This window comes from Dermacentor albipictus, chromosome 1 (genome assembly GCF_038994185.2).
Source record: "Dermacentor albipictus isolate Rhodes 1998 colony chromosome 1, USDA_Dalb.pri_finalv2, whole genome shotgun sequence".
Taxonomy (NCBI): Eukaryota; Metazoa; Arthropoda; class Arachnida; order Ixodida; family Ixodidae; genus Dermacentor; species Dermacentor albipictus.
The window spans coordinates 117,370,220-117,386,276 of NC_091821.1; the positions used below are offsets into that span (position 1 = coordinate 117,370,220).

At 40.8% G+C, this 16,057-nt stretch overlaps 1 protein-coding gene across 2 annotated transcripts in view; it reads left to right on the forward strand.

The window, feature by feature from the left end:
* Window positions 1–16,057, forward strand: part of LOC135907865 (diacylglycerol O-acyltransferase 1-like) — a 237,705-nt gene that overhangs the window by 169,480 nt on the left and 52,168 nt on the right. For both annotated transcript variants that reach the window (XM_065439624.1, XM_065439625.1), the window contains 4 exons: window positions 1,842–1,925; window positions 8,940–9,043; window positions 12,475–12,555; window positions 15,313–15,357. In XM_065439624.1, coding sequence (XP_065295696.1) covers window positions 1,842–1,925; window positions 8,940–9,043; window positions 12,475–12,555; window positions 15,313–15,357 — 314 coding nt within the window. The remainder of the gene's footprint in view (window positions 1–1,841; window positions 1,926–8,939; window positions 9,044–12,474; window positions 12,556–15,312; window positions 15,358–16,057) is intronic.

A 16,057-nucleotide genomic window follows, 5' to 3' on the forward strand; every position in this document is an offset into this window, starting at 1 on the left:
GCATGATCTTTCACATAACCCCAAAGAAAGAAATCGAGTGGAGAGAGGTCAGGTGAACTAGCCAGTCAGTTTACAGGCCTGTGCCTTCCAATCTATTGCGTATGAAAAGTCACAGCCAGCCAGTTTTGTGCTCGGCTGCTGCTGTGTGCTGGCATCCCATCTTGCTGATACCACAGAAGGAAAAGACGTGACAGCGAGACTTCGCTGAGAAACTCATCCAGCCCTTCTTCAAGGACTTCATTCACGTAACACTGTCCAGTCAGTGTGTGATCAAAGAAGATGGGACTAATTGTAGCACCGGCGTAAATTCCGCACCCCACATTGAACGACCACTGCTACTGGTGCTGATTGCACTTTACCCAGTGTGCATTATAGTCACTCCAGTAGTGTGCATTATGGAAATTTACCTTGGCATTTCTCTGAAAATTGGCTTCATCTGTGGATATAACGTTACTCAAAAAGTCCAGTGACTCATCGGCTTTTGTGAGGACCGAGTTTGAGAAATCTAGACGATTCTGCAGGCCCCTATCTTCCAAACATTCGTGCTGGTTAATGTGGTACGGGTGAAAGGCCGAGTCATTTAGAATCCTCCTAAGTGAAGACTTAGAAATCAGTACCAGGGCGGCCACGACCCGCACACTAGCATGAGGGTTTGAGGCCATAATTGTCTCGGGTTTTCATAATATCTGATGATAGCCGATGCGTTTGGTCTATCGCCACACTTCCATGACTGATATATATTTGCGGCCTTCCTCTTGTTGCCATTTGCAGCTCTCAAGGCAAGGATCATGTTATCCTTCTGCTCATTAGAGAGGCATGGTGACTGGAACAAAACAAAACGAACCTTTATACCTTTGCACTGACGTTGTCAATTGCACTTTATTTACCCTAAGACAACTATCACAGCTTGTTTGCAACTAACACCAAATGTGACATGTTGCTTCAGGCTGGGCGCAGCAGATAAGGCACTAACTTGATCACAATGTTTTTCTTTATTTCCTTTATTTCGTTCTGGCTAACCCGGAGGGAACATGTTCAAGGGTGTTGCTTTATGATGCGGGTGGGAGCGCAGTCACGTGGTATTTTTCATATCTCACAGGGTTTATTTATTAGTCGGAAAAAATTACTGTGCAATTAGTATGTCGCTGAAAATACCTCAGTTAGATGTCCGTTGGCTGTGCCTACAAATGCCTCATTTACACTTTGATATTTAGGATAATACATCTAATGTTAGAAAATTATTACATTTACCTAGTTAAATCTCAGTAACGAAAAAATGACTGGCGGCTACTCCACTGTACTGGAAACAATATGCACTGAGTTTTGTTCAAGTAACGCAATTGCTCTTTTTTTTTAGTCTTGATGCATGATAGTTACTTGGGACACCCTGTACATATTTATGATCTCTGTATATCTTTATGATCTTGCATTTTGCCCACATTGAAATGCGGCCGAGATTGGATCCCGCGATCTCGGAATTAGCAGTAAAATACCAAAGCCACTATGTCACCACGGCGGGTCATGCCATTACTTTGTATTTTGCAAATTATGAAAATATTGCAAATAAATGTAACAACGGCAAGTTATTGTGATGGTGAGTAATGTGATGCGAGTCGAGAATCTGTATTCTAAGTGGAACATGCTGGAACAATATACAGATTCAAAAATTCAGACAGAAACTATTTGCAGGGTTTGTGCTAGTACATGAGTTTGAAACAATATTAGCAGGCTTTCACAAAATGCATTGTAGGCATGTGTATAGGCTTGTGGAGGCAGGGCATGGTTTCTAAAGCTTCTATTCATGCATTTTTGAATGCACACTTGTGCTCATGCATTTTCAGAGATAACCCAGGGTGTGAATGGACGCACCACCAATGGCCACATGACAAAGTTTGTCATCTACCCTGATAATTTGAACCTGTATGGTAAGATTCACTTTACATACAAATGAATTTTAATTTTCAATTTCCTGGAATGATGTGTTTTCGATACTATTCTACTACACAGTTATATAGACAATTTGCTGCAAGTACCGTATATTCTGGACTATAGTCCGCTCATGATGTACATTCTGCAGGGGCCAATTTGGGCTTAGTTTTTTTTTTAGATAGCCTGCACCTGCTGTATAGTTTGCAGGGAGAAACTTTGACTTAAAATGGGGTTTCCTAGCTTGCCTGCTACCAATATAACAGTAGGTAACCAGAACTTTTATTGTCAACCAGTAAAAGCATATAGAAGTCAATAAACCATCAAGACTACTTTTGTTTGGGCTGTTACAACAAAACAAGTCAGGTATTTCAGATATTACAAACAGCTCCTCAATTTCTTTGTCGCCTTCAGAATTTTGAGTTCTTGCACACTCTCGACAACACTGAGCGTGAACAACGTCATGAAGGCTCTTCATCTTTTTGGTGCCACCACAACTGTTCCTGTGTTTTGTGCATATATCAAGTCCTGTATAAATATATCGTGCATTTTACAACTATCTTTTGCGCATATACAAGGTCTTGTGCAAAAGTTCAGTCGCAGTGTGTCCTCGTTTTCTTCAAGCACACCTCCAATGGTCAGAAATAAAGTTATGTCTAGTTCACACCCTACAAAATTCCAACTCTTCAACTTTGTATAGGCTGCAGACTGTATTCTAGAAATACGGTAGTTCGTAGAGCTGAAACCAGACAGAGCCAAAATGCATGGCTGGCAGCACCCGGGCACAGTGTGCACCACTGGTTATCAGCTGCATTAAGGGGCATTCACTAATAAAGTATGCTAAGCTGAAGGAAAAGCACTGTTGTTGGTCATAAAAGCCTTGATAGGCCAATGTAACACAGCTTGTCTCTGTGCAAACGCCTTGCTGGTTGTGCAAAGTGCAAATGAACAAGCTCACCTAGCTGTGCTGAATCTGTTTCTTTCTACGTCCTCGTTTAGTCGTGCTTACACACTGTATCATGGCTGAATTTCAAGCATCCCAAGAAATGACTGATTTGTAATATTTATTCCTATACATTGCAAAGATGCTTTCCTGTGGTAAAGCAGAATTGAGCAAAGTGGCTTATTATGAGCCCTACTGTTGCAGCACATACTCATAAAATCTGTGATATGACTGCACCTAGGACAGAAAAAGATTTTTTTTTATTTTAGATGTCCACCTTAACTGGAGAATGTTAAAAAGAGATCGCATTGCTGGCATAGCTCTTCCATGGCATTGAGTAGGTCACTTGTTCTAACTTGTCTTCCAGCATTGACCGCAAACACTTGCGACCTCTCTATGTGCTTCAGTATTACTGCATCAGCCAACAAAAAGTCGAGGATGAAATCTATTTTACTCATCATAATGGGAAGGATGCGCAGAAGCCAGAGCCGATATATTCTAAAGCTCGCCACTTAATTATTAAAACCTTGCTCAAACCCAATCTAATGGTTATTCAAAGGTATGCCAATGTCTCCGGGAATTTCAAGTGCGTAGTTACATTGATATAGCTCTGAATGAGCTGCATATTTGGAGTACATACTATAACAACTTCTGCAGAGGACTTTGCAGCTTTTTCACGTGGTTAGCTGCAGTATTATTGCGGTGTAAAGAGATCAGCAGGTAAGACAAGCAAGTATGCTGTGCCAGGTCAGTTGGGGTGAATTTTGCTCGCTGGCAGTTAGGAATGTGTGGCTTATTACGAGGTCACCATGGAGCACGAGGCCATTGTCATTACTACTACACACCTTTCAGAGGTGAAGAAACCAGTGCGTTTGTGCAGCATGTGCCTCACTTTCAACCTGGATCATTTGATGGAAAGTTCAGAGGCTTGCTTGTGAACATGTCACTGCAAGGCTTACTAGGCCATGTAGGCAATATTAAAAATTGGCAATTACATGTTCTGTACATCGCCACATTCGTGCGTGTCGTTAACCCAGCCAGCATCCATTTACTGCCACTTGTGAACCTTCTGTCACTATATGGACAAGCCTTTCCAAGCATGAGGCCACTTATGGAAGTGCACCTCCATGATCACATATGGCAGTGACTGTGCCACAGCACTACAAAGCCTCTGTAACTGCCTGAATACAGCTGCACATCCTTAGATAGAGCTAATATATATGTTTTATCACTTATATGTAAAGCTTCTTAATTAGCTTATGTTTTTATACGCTTATGAGCCATTTATCTTACAGTAAGCATGTATTAAGTCAGCAAGTCGTGTGAATTATATATATGGAAAACTCTTGGCAAGACTCCTCGATAACTACGAGGGATGTTCTGAATTAAGTTTTGTCATTTATTTTCACACAGAAACATTATTGCAAAAAAAAACCTACACCATGGCATCATGAACTATACATCTTGCACTATTCTTCCATATAGTCGCCACTGACATTGAGACATTAGTCGTAGCGTGCAACTGTTCAACTCGTATAATAAATTTTGAATATTTGCACAATACTATATTGGGATAGGAAATTGCTTGATATATTTCACATATGGAAAACTAAAGAACAAAAACCTACATCCATAGATTATTTTCACTAGACACCGAGGGTGAAGGCTGAATTGAGCTATATCTCAACATTCATTTTATAAAAGAAACGATACATTTATTAGTGAACTGTTATTAAGGGCTCCTCAGCCTCGGAAGTAGCATCAGCACAGCAGGCAGGAGTTGGACCAGGCTGATCACCACATAAGGTTTGAACAGGTTTGAGATGGCGTGCGAAAAATTGAACATTTATTTGCGTGGTTACGAGAAGAGCAGTCAGCTCAAAGGCCAAGGCTCTTGTTATATCTTGTGTTTCGGTTTCAAAACGTATTGATCGCTAGTGCTACGCTGTGCCAAACATTGTGCTGCGCAGTGTTCCCTTTCTTCTTTGCTAAAATAAACTGTCTTTGTTTGGTCCTCGTAAAAGGCAGTCGTCCTTTCTTCTGCGGCACTCCGCGCCACAGCCCTTATGCCCACTCCATAGGCCTCGCCTTGACCGGCATCGTACCGACGCTACTACACTACAGCTGTCTCAACTGTGAAAGTTACTAGCTCTTTATACCCTTTCAGGGAAGCTGTTACCGCAAAAGGGAAGCCACTATTAGCCGAAGCACACATGCACTTGGTTGGTAATGCAAAGCTTGTTGTCAAGCGCATCACTGCACTGACATCTGGGCACCTGCGTAAGCTATTGTTTGCTGGAGACATGCCTAAGCCTATGAAGACATGTCTAGGAAGGAGAAGATTCTGCACTGGTAGGAACACTTGGGCCCAGGTGCCTTTGTACTCAGACAAATATTCACGGTCATCACTTTATAAGAATGTAGGGGTTTTGGCATTTTGAGTGTTCAAAGTGTGTTTAGTGTTTGAGCAACGCTCCCTTGGCATTGTTCCAGTTTAATCAAAAGAATGTTTGTCGCTAAGGCAACCTGTAACAGACTAACTCGTTGGGAACGGTAAATACGTAGGGTTGTTCGTTTTCGGGTAAAACCCGATTTTACCCGATTTTTGCACCCCGAACGTGTTCCTAAAATATCGGGTAAAACCCGATTTTTCCCGCTTTCTGAAACAACTGTGCCCACGGAATTGCTGTGCCTCCAGTTGGCGCGCAGGCGAGAGGCAGCCAAAGCGGCCGACATAGAAATGTGGAGCTCATTAACAGAACTTGTTGAATGCTCGCATGATAGCACCAAAGCGGAAGCTATTCGAGCGATACTTTCTGAAAAAGAGGTTCTTTATGCAAAGGCAGTCTTAATGAGAGATGCACTCGAGCCTCTTTTAGATGTCCAGAAAACGCTTGAAAGCAGAGAACTCCTCATGCCAAGCTTCGATCACCTCGTAAACGTCAAGCTACAGCGGACTGTCAACGAGCTTTCCACGACGATCGGTAAAAGTGATCGCGCGAAAGGTGTTTTGTCTATGTTGCCTAAGAGCAGCGCCATATTAGTAAAAACTTGTTGTGAAGAGTTTTGCGCCAAAATCTCCACAAAATGGGACTGCACTTTGAAATGGAACGTCTCAGACAAAGAAGAAAACCAGTTGACATTGTAGAAACTGGGAGCCGTACTCGATCCGTTCCAGAAGCGGCTGCTGAGTTAGTCGTTTGATGACTACCGACCTCTCTTTAATTCCGTGATGGACGATGTAGATGTAGGCTCGCTTCGCGAGGAGTTGAACCAGTACTTGCTAGAAGGAAGCCCCACAAATGAAGACGTTGAAGTGATGGACTCTTGGAACGACGCAACTGTTCATTACCCAAGGCTAGCAAATGCAGCGTTATCATTGTTGTGCCTAGCTAATGGCAGCTGTGACGTTGAGCGAACATTCTCTCAGCTAAGGTACCTGCAGAGACCAGACAGGTCTCGTATGGAAACCGAGATGTTGCGCATGCAGATGATTATGTATGTTAATAAGGATGTGTAGAACGTTGATGACCAGTCCTCGTGAATAAAATGTTTCTTTTCTCAAAACTGACCGTTGCCTCTCACTGCGAGTAATAATTAATTACTAAAGAAACGCCAAATTTTGCAATATTTTCTTGAAAGCAGCCCAAAATCTAGCCCCAATTGTTACCCACTGGTTAGAGCAAATCGAATAAATTATTAGTTTGCAAATTTAACCCGATAAAACCCAAATTGCGGAATTTTTCCACGAAAAACCCGATTTCTCCCCTATTATCAAGCCGAAAAATAACGCCCAATTTTTACCCCCTGAATTTGAAAAAATGTAAAACCCGAAAACGAATAACCCTATAAATACAGAAGGGCTGAAAACGACATTTGCACTCCGGAGAGATAGTGCTGATAGATGCTCAAAATAATTGGCGTTTGCCCCTCAGCTCCACATAACTTGGAAATTGCAAGGATGACTTCTAAGCGTGTTCTTTTCTGATCCATGCCATGAGGACTGCGCAAAAGTTTCATTAAGCTTAGTTGAAGTTCCTCATTCATAGCAACCATCATTCAAAGCCATTAAAAAAATGCACCTGCTCAGCTGGCAAGTGTGAGACAAATTCTCGCTGAGTTCCATGGGCTCATTTCCCTAAACTGCCTTAATATGGGAACTTGCCACCTCAAAACTCATTCACAAATTGGTAAAACACACAAAAGCATATGGTATCTTCTTATTTTGAAGATGTGTTAGATTGCATGTGCAAAAGAAAAGTAATGTTGATAATTCTAATTAGGAAGAGAAACGGGAAAGCTAGGATGGAAATGTCTAGGCTCTTGCATTAGCGGTTTCAACTTCAACCATTGGTGCTACCATTGAGACTTGCCTTTTTGTAATGCACATTGAATGAATACTGCTGCAAACTGAGGCTACAGCACAGGAGGAGGACATTTTTGGAGGACATTGTTGCCATCTTAGAGAGCAATGATCCATCTCCTGTATGAACCTCAAGTTTTCAATGTAGCACAGTTTCTGAGCAGGCCATATAAGGCACAAGGCATGCACATTTTTTTCCCAGTGATGCTATAAGCCATCAGAAGTATTCAGCTTATGACTTGCATATAGTAGAATGTAGAATGCTCTTCTTCTTCATTAGCCTTTTGGCACAGTACAATGCTTATGCAGAGATGAACATTTTAATTTGTGCGTCTAAATGAACTCATAGCCATATGTGTCATTTTTGTGGGAGTGTACACTTGAACTCCCCTAGTCAAGATTCATTTTGTAAAGAACATTGGCGATGTGCCGATATGTTATTAACATAAAATTACACATGATACAAGATTCTGAACTTTCTACTTAAAGGGCCCCTAAACCATTTCTGACATTTATTTACATATTTTAAATAAACAATAACATTGCGTATGGTATAAGTATGCACGTACGTTATTCAACGATACTCTGCGGCTTCCGGTTTACGGCAGCGCCATGTTGGGGAACCTAAAGGCCTATGCCAGCCAATGCGCGCGCCTGCTGATAAGGTACCCCAAGATGGCAGAAGGTAGTGCAGAAGCCGACGACAGCAGCGGATGTGACGACACCTGCATACTATGTATACAATGACGATCACCCTACCCTTCACAGACATGACACCACCATACATTGCAGGGAAGATACAAATTTAAAAAAACAATCCCGTGCTTCTCTCCTCGCTTTTCCGATCTCTCCTTTGCACATTGTGATTCCACCAGGGTGCTGTGCATGACGTCGACTAGGTGAAAAGCTGTCAATTAGTCATTCGACAAGGGACAATAGTGCCAACAGAATGAGAGATGGCTTTGTGTTCTTAGAATGGAGGGGGGGGGGGGGGGGGCTTGCCCATTGTGTGCCAGTGAATCTTTTATGAAAGTTCTATTCAGTCGGCATCACATGGAGAGTTATTAGGGGTGAACAATGGAGGAGTATTTCGTCTGGGGTGTTGATGTGACCTGTAGCTTTTGTTGCAGTACATTGAGTTAGTAAGATCACTCCGTGCGGAGGAGAGTGCTAGTAGGGAAGGTAGTGAAGGCGAGTAAGAAACTGCAGTGGCTGCATAGTCGTTTACATATACTTGTAACTTTGCTATTACGGAATCATTTCAAAATATTCTTGCAGCTGTAAGTTCATTGTATACTGGCACACATCTGCTACTATGTAACATATTTTTTAGCCGATGGTGGTTTAAGGGCCCTTTAAGCATCCTGGCTCACTTTAGAAGCTTACATTTGGTATGTAACAGAATTGTGACAACCGATTAGAAGAACCTAAAATTCGCAGTAGCACTCTGGCTTGGGTTATGTGGTTCAGCTTGAATTAGCCTAACGATAGTGGAATAAGATTAAAGCAGACTGATGTTAAACTGGATGGCCTGTTCTACATCCTGATCTACATCTACTTTCTTTTGAGTCTTTCTGAGCTGTTACGTTAATGCAGCTTATAGTTGTCTTTGTCAAAGTGTGGCTCTGTTACTATTGTAAGATTACTGAGTACTATATGGGACATCTAGAGTTCATTAATGGCAGATGCTTTATCCTATTTTTGCAGATATTTATTATTTCATTTTTGTGCCAACCCTCTGCTATGAGCTCAACTTCCCACGGTCATCAAGAATAAGGAAGCGCTTCCTGTTTCGCCGTTTTCTGGAATCTGTGAGTTAATTCAATTAACTTTCATGCAACCATTTAGACCACAGCAGTGGCAGTACTTCTGCAAAAAAAAAAAAGAGTAACATCTTAAACATTTGCAAAAAATGTGGTGCAAGACATATGGGAGCGACAAAAAAAAAAAGGAAACATGTGCATTAAGTCTTTATCTTTTTCTGTCTTGCATTACGTTTATTGCTGATATGAATTACCTGTTCACCTAGGCAGTCTCTTTATATCCATTTCTGATTGCCGAGTGCTTTCAGTAAGCCAAAAAGAAAGGCAGCTTCTTAACAAGCATTGCTTTCATGATAAGGGTAAAACAAATCTTCCAAGAAAAAAGTAATACGTCTAGCATGTGAGCAGAACTTTAGAGTTGAACAAGTTGTGTCAAGTGTCAGGACCATGTTCCCAATGAATCGCCCCGTAAACACAATGCTGCCACATTGCCATCACTGCAGGACTGTAGAACTATGAATAGCTTTGTTCACTCAGACACCAAAGCTAAACAGTAAAAACGCATGACTCTTTAGCCAAGGAGAACAGCTTGCAATAAATAGCCAAGAAAAGGGAGAGATAAGGGATTGCTCGCAGGCTTGTCAGCCTCTCAAAGCAGTAAAGGTGTGTGTCCTCAAGGTCAAGTAGGTACTGGGGATCCAGATCATGAGAAAAAAATTTGAAGATGAATAAAACTAGGTTGAAGAATATTTGGAAAGTGCACCCAAGCCATGAACGGCAACTTACTGGTATCCCTGAAAAGAAGTGTGCTTTACATACATATTCTCAGTGCATTCTGCCAATAGTAACTGATGAGGCCAAAACTTGGAGGATAACAAAGAAACTTGAGGGGAAGCTAGCAGTGCAGAACAAGCAATGAAAGAGGAAAGGATAGAACTGCAGTAATGATTAGAGAGCAGATGCAACCTTCTGGTATTTTTAAACGAGATTAAGAGGAAATAAATTGAAATCATCTTACAATTATCCCTGGTTTATATTCACGACATTGTTCAAGACTTACTAATATGTAAAGTCGATTGTACATTGATGATTGTGTAGCTTACTGTGCCATAAATAGTTTGGCAGATACTTACCACCGTCAGGAAGACCTGAAATCGATAAAGTGCTGGTGCATAAAATGGAATATGACTTTAAACACTGCAAAATGGCATGTCATTTTGTTCACACGCAGGCATATTGCAGTCATGGCTACTTGCTTTCTGGACACAATGCCCATTGAAAGGGTATTAGAGTTCAAATATTTGGGCGTGTATTTTTTTTTTTTTTACTTCATATGGACAAGGCATATGCAGCGTACGACTGCAAAAGCATTTAAGATATTGAAATTTCTGAAATCAACTTTTTAACACTCTTAAGGTTAGAGAAATTCTTTACGAACATGCGACCCATACTGGATTACACGTGCAGCATGGGACTTACACGCACTCAATCGTGTCAATATGCTGGACTGTGTCCAGAACCGAGCCACGAGGTTCATGACATATGATTATCATTTTCACAGCAGTGTGCCTAGTATCAAGGCTCGTTTAGGTTGGTTACTTCTAAAAAATCTGACATCATGTGAAGCTGGAGACAATGTGTAGTATTTTCACAAAATTCGAATGACCCGAGCACTGTATATTCTACCACCATACTTCGTTTTTGCACGCCGTGACCATGATTGGAAAATACACGACATATCTTGCTGCACTTCTGTTTTTCAGGCATCCTTTTTCTCAAGTATACTATAGTAGCATGGGACCAATTACCCCAGTACATTAATAATTATCGAAACCCTGCTTCTTTCAAAGTCATGTTGCACAAGATTGTTAATTAGACCATGCTTTATTTTCCTTGTGATCATTTGTTGTATATTATTCTTGAAAATGTTTGTAATAACTTGAAAAATCATGTAATAGTTGTCATAGCTTCTTTCTCTTCGTATTCTCTTTAAATTGTTATTTCTTTGGAGAGTTTGTATATTTAGTCTTGTAGTGATTGGACATTCATACATGTGTTTTTCCTCTTCTGCTGTAATGCCATATTGCCGCAGCAAAATATGCTGAACGAATACAATAAATAAGTGAATAAACAAACAACTGGTTTCTGCTCTGTCTAGCAATAGTGGTAGATCTGTGGAGGTAATGCTGCTGGAGTTACGCTTATTGCTTAGTGCTGTTGTTTAATGCTGTAAGAGGTTGTATGAGGTGTTGCGACATATTATGAACATACTAGAGTGCACTCAGCAGGTAGCCTTCAGTCTCGCCGTGCAACAAGATAGACACACTGACATAGGTAATTTTCCCTGCACATATGGTTATGCCATCAGATATGCTGCAGCCACTGTCTCGTGAAACATTGTGGCCATGCTGCAAAGTGCTTTATTTTTTTGGAGGAGCGGGGTTGGGGGGGGGAGGGGGGGCATTCGGCAAATCCTGTGCCAGGGCTCCGGAATAGCACTTCATGTTCAACAGAGGAATATTGTGTGTGGTGTATACAGAATGCCAGTTCTGCATTCTCTTTTGCATCCCCAAGTGGGCTGCCAGTGGCCAAAGCAGGATGTGTGTTTGTAATGCAGACACACACACACACAGTCGGGGACATGATGCTGATGCTGCAAGTGTTGCTGGAGTGTCCATATATAATTGCTATTGCAATAAAAGCGCAACTGTTAAGTCATGCAATGCATAGAGCTGATAACTAGTTGTCTGTTAGAGTAAGAATGAACGCCAAGGGAATGGCGGGAAATGCAGTCTGTAGTGGCTGAAGATTATATGTTAAAACAAGAAAAATTGTTCATAGGAAGATGGAGACTTGAAGTGATCAGTGGTGGTTGAACAAGGGAAGCCACAGCTGGAGGCAATGCTTCAACAAGGTAACTTGTAAATAAATGTTAATTTCAGCTTGGGAGGTCATATAAGAGCAATTTTCTCATCAAGAGATCAAAACAGATTGTGTCAAGTCATTTCCTTAGCCATATGCCTGCTTATTTGTAATGTCAGATGTTATGCATCTCAGCACACATGTGTACATACATTTGTCACTTTTCTGAAAAGAAACATTAATTTGTAAAGAAAACTAGAAAAAGATTTTTATTGCAGACCCTTATCATTTGTGCAAGATATTGAAACATCGATTCTGTACATACAGTTTGCACTTTTCTCAAGGTGCCTGAAATGTGATATCTGGAATATGGGCGACACCTATGTTGGTGCTAGTTTAAGGATTTCTGGTAAGCAAATGTGCCGTGAACACTTCAAGGAAATTAGGTCATGTTCACTGAAATGGCCAGTCTGACATGCCAGTATACCAACTGTTTCACTGCAGATGCCATTTTTGGAGCAAGCAAGATGTGTATTATAAATAAAGCCTTATTAATCAGTCATGCAGTACAGCTCGAGTTTATTTTAATCATGTGTACCTTTTTTTTTGTCTCCAAGTTATTGCTGTTGCAACTGATCCTGGCCCTGGCCCAGCAGTGGATAGTACCCATTATGGAAAACTCACTGAAGCCTTTTCAGGTAATTAAATGATCCAGATTGATAATATTCAAACTCTGGGAATTCTAAAGCCTATCTTCTTCACTCTTTCCTTGAGTATGAGGTTTAAATGTATGTGACCAGCATAATGAGATTTTTGTCAAATGCCTACCTAATAAGAGAGCTTTTTTTTCCGGTTTCTCATGATTTCTAATTGTTTCTAATCGGTTTACCAGTTAAATATGAGGTGCGAGATTACTAGGTATTGACGTAATAGTCCTGCGGAAACCCGTAAAGTCATTCCGGACCAGGACGAATTTTTCTTCAACTGTAAGGCTTTTCTTTTGAGGAACCCATATGGGTTTCCTTTGTAGCGATTGCACGAATGGGTGGATGTCTGATTTTCACTTTATTAATTAGATTAGTAGGTACCACTTAAATGTCTTCCAACTGCTCACTCGCATCTGATGATTGCAATGCTTGTAGCCTTTGTATTGCACAATAGCGAAATATGTTTTCACAGTTGTTGCAATGCATAGCTCACAATCTCTTGCAGTGCAGTTTAAACCAAAGCTTTCTTAAAGCAACGTACTGCTAAGCAAGAAGCGATGCATCACCAACCAGCTGATCCAGAACACTGCGCGCCGAAGCTCTGACTGAGAAGAGGCGACGCCTAGTCGATGATCCCGAATTTCAGTCCAGGGAATGCTAGATTCGACACCTGAACGCTCGACATCGCTGAGAAAGCGATCCCAGCCTGTGACTGCTCGAAAACTTCCAGCATCAAGCCCACCGAGACAACAACTTAGCAAAACCTAGCATAACCTTGCAAAACCTAGAAACAACTTAGCCAAGGCTACTAACAACTTAGCAAAACCTAGCATAACCTCGCAAAACCTACAAACAACTTAGGTAAGCCACGTAAAAGCTAGGTGATTACAAGCTCTGCTGTTGACTCCAGCCTTGCACCACTAGTGCAAGCTGTGCACATTTTTTAAACAGTGCTGTCAGTAATTTACAATCTGAGCAGTCAAACGTGAACAGGTAGAGGAACATGAATTCTGTCAACTGGTCATGTTGAGTGTAGCCAGTCATGCACCATGTACAGCCGTGAGCAAAAGTTTGGAGACCATGGTATCAGCAAAAAATTATATCTTCTAGAGCAGCTCTGTGGCCTGGAATTGGTTCAATACGCTGTATTGGTCAAACGCACTCATATGCATTCACTCTTGATATCAGCCAGAACGCCCAAGCTGAAAAAAAAAATTGGCATCTTTGGTCTCCAAACTTTTGCTCATGACTATGCACACTAATACTTGATACCAGAAAGCTAAGTGATGAAAGAGGTAAAAAGAACATGCAAACCTGATTGTCCTGTATAGCAAGAACACAAACGTCATAGAAACACATTTTGTTTCTTACTTTTTTTGCTACTGCTCAGCACAAAAATTGTTGAAAAATATAACTACGAACTCTACCCACTCGAAGCACTGAAGAGAACCTGTTTCCTTTCTGGCCAACTGTTTCAGAGCATAACTGGTGTTGTGTCTTCATGTTTTCACTCGGGTTTATTTTTGCATATGCCTATACTTTCGAACACATCTGTTTCTTGCCAGAGTGCTCACTGTTATGGTCACTGCCTTGATGGGAGTTGCTTGCACTTTCACTAAAATATTGCCAATATACACACATTTGCTACATACCTAGTTACAAACCAACAATATCATCGCGTACTTACTTTAGTCTAATGGGTTGTCAGCACCAGTCATGACAGTGATGTTATTCGAATACAACATATATGTTATGAAAACATAAAGCATAATTCAAAGCAAACCAGAAATCTAGTGTTCTTGCTGTGGGAAAAAAATGCCCAGAATTTTCTAATTTATTGACATTGGAACTGGACATTTTGCATTGTAAGCACTGCATGGACCACCACCCATAGAGAAATACCAGGCTTCTTTCTATTGGTTTACAATACAGAGCAGAGGCATTGTTATAGCTGCATAACCATCATTGGTATTAGTTTACGTTTGACATTTTACTGTTACTCTAGTGCTGTATGTCTACATGAGCCTATAAAATGAAAGTTTGTCGTAGAGCACAACACTGTATTAGTTGCTACAGAGTTGAGTTTGCATGCTTTTCTTTACATTCACACCTTGCCATCATGCAATGTAAAATGGCCTTTATTTCTTTTTCTTTTTTTCATATTTATAGAAAATTTTGCATGTAAGCAAGGCTGAGTATACAAGGCTTCACATCACTCAATTCTGAAGCTGATATGATTGATAAAAAATGAGCTTATCTTTCTATATCTATGCTGGTAATTGTCATTACCCATGAAAATGTGGAAAGGTCTTATGGTGACTTTCTTGCTTTCTGAGGAAAGGTGCTTACAAATCTGGAGAAAACAAGAACCTATGTAAGATATTTTGCTTGACTGGCTTACTTGAAGTTCGTATGCAATTTTGTGTGTTGTTTATGTCTCTGTATTCAGGTGCATAGGGGAAATACAGGGAGGCAGGAAATGGGGGGGAGGGGGAATTCAAAATGATGAGCAAAATGAGAACAAGGTAAAAGCGGGAGCCAATGTTTCGACAAGTGAACTTGAAGAAGACAAGTCCACTTGTTGAAATGTTGGCTCCCACTTTTACCTTGTTCTTGTTTTGCTCATTGTATTCAGGAGTATGGGCTACAGGACTAGCATTTTTGAAGACACCTTATATTCAGTATGCCTGACTGTTTAGAAGTACACAAGAGCAGCACAATTTAATAAGGCTGTTGTTTTTCTTTCAGGAGATGAATTTCCCTGCAATGCTTGAAAGGCTCCTTAAGCTGGCGGTAAGCACTGTACTCTTCCTGTGTCTTTTTTGTATCTGTAGTGTACTGGAAGGGCAATTGAGTTTTAAGTGTTTATGAAAGGACCTCTAAAAGCCTGTCATCTTATGCTATCACCTCATTATTTGTAGCTATGTATTGTCTTCATTTATCTCTCCAATATGCATGCGGTGACGGTATTCATTATTATTTTATCCCAGCTTTTTTCTTAACGCATTTATTAGGGTAAGAGTTAAACTGTTAAGGAAGGTTACCACCCGTATTGAGGGAGTCTACTCAGTGCATCTCTGAAGTTGATCGGTTCTTAATGCAAGTTTGAAACTGTAGTTTTTTGCAGTTTACCCTTTTCAGCTGTTAAGAGCTGTTCAGCTCTTTTAACTAGTGTACATATTTTTAAATCTGTAAAAGCCAGCTCTTCAAATCATATATTTGTCTTTCATACATTTTCCCGTTTGTTTACAACACACCACTCAGTGCTTTCTTCAGCTACATACAACCGCTGCAGTAGCGCAGTGGCTATGGCATTGCACTACTGAGTTTGAAGTTGCGGTTGCAATCTCAGCTGCGATGGCCATAGTTTGATGGGGGATGAATTCAAAAATGCTTGTGCACGTAGATTTAGGTGCACATTAAAGAACCCTAGGTAGTCAAAATTAATCCACTATAGCGTGCCTCATAATCATATTGTGGTTTGTGGTTTCAG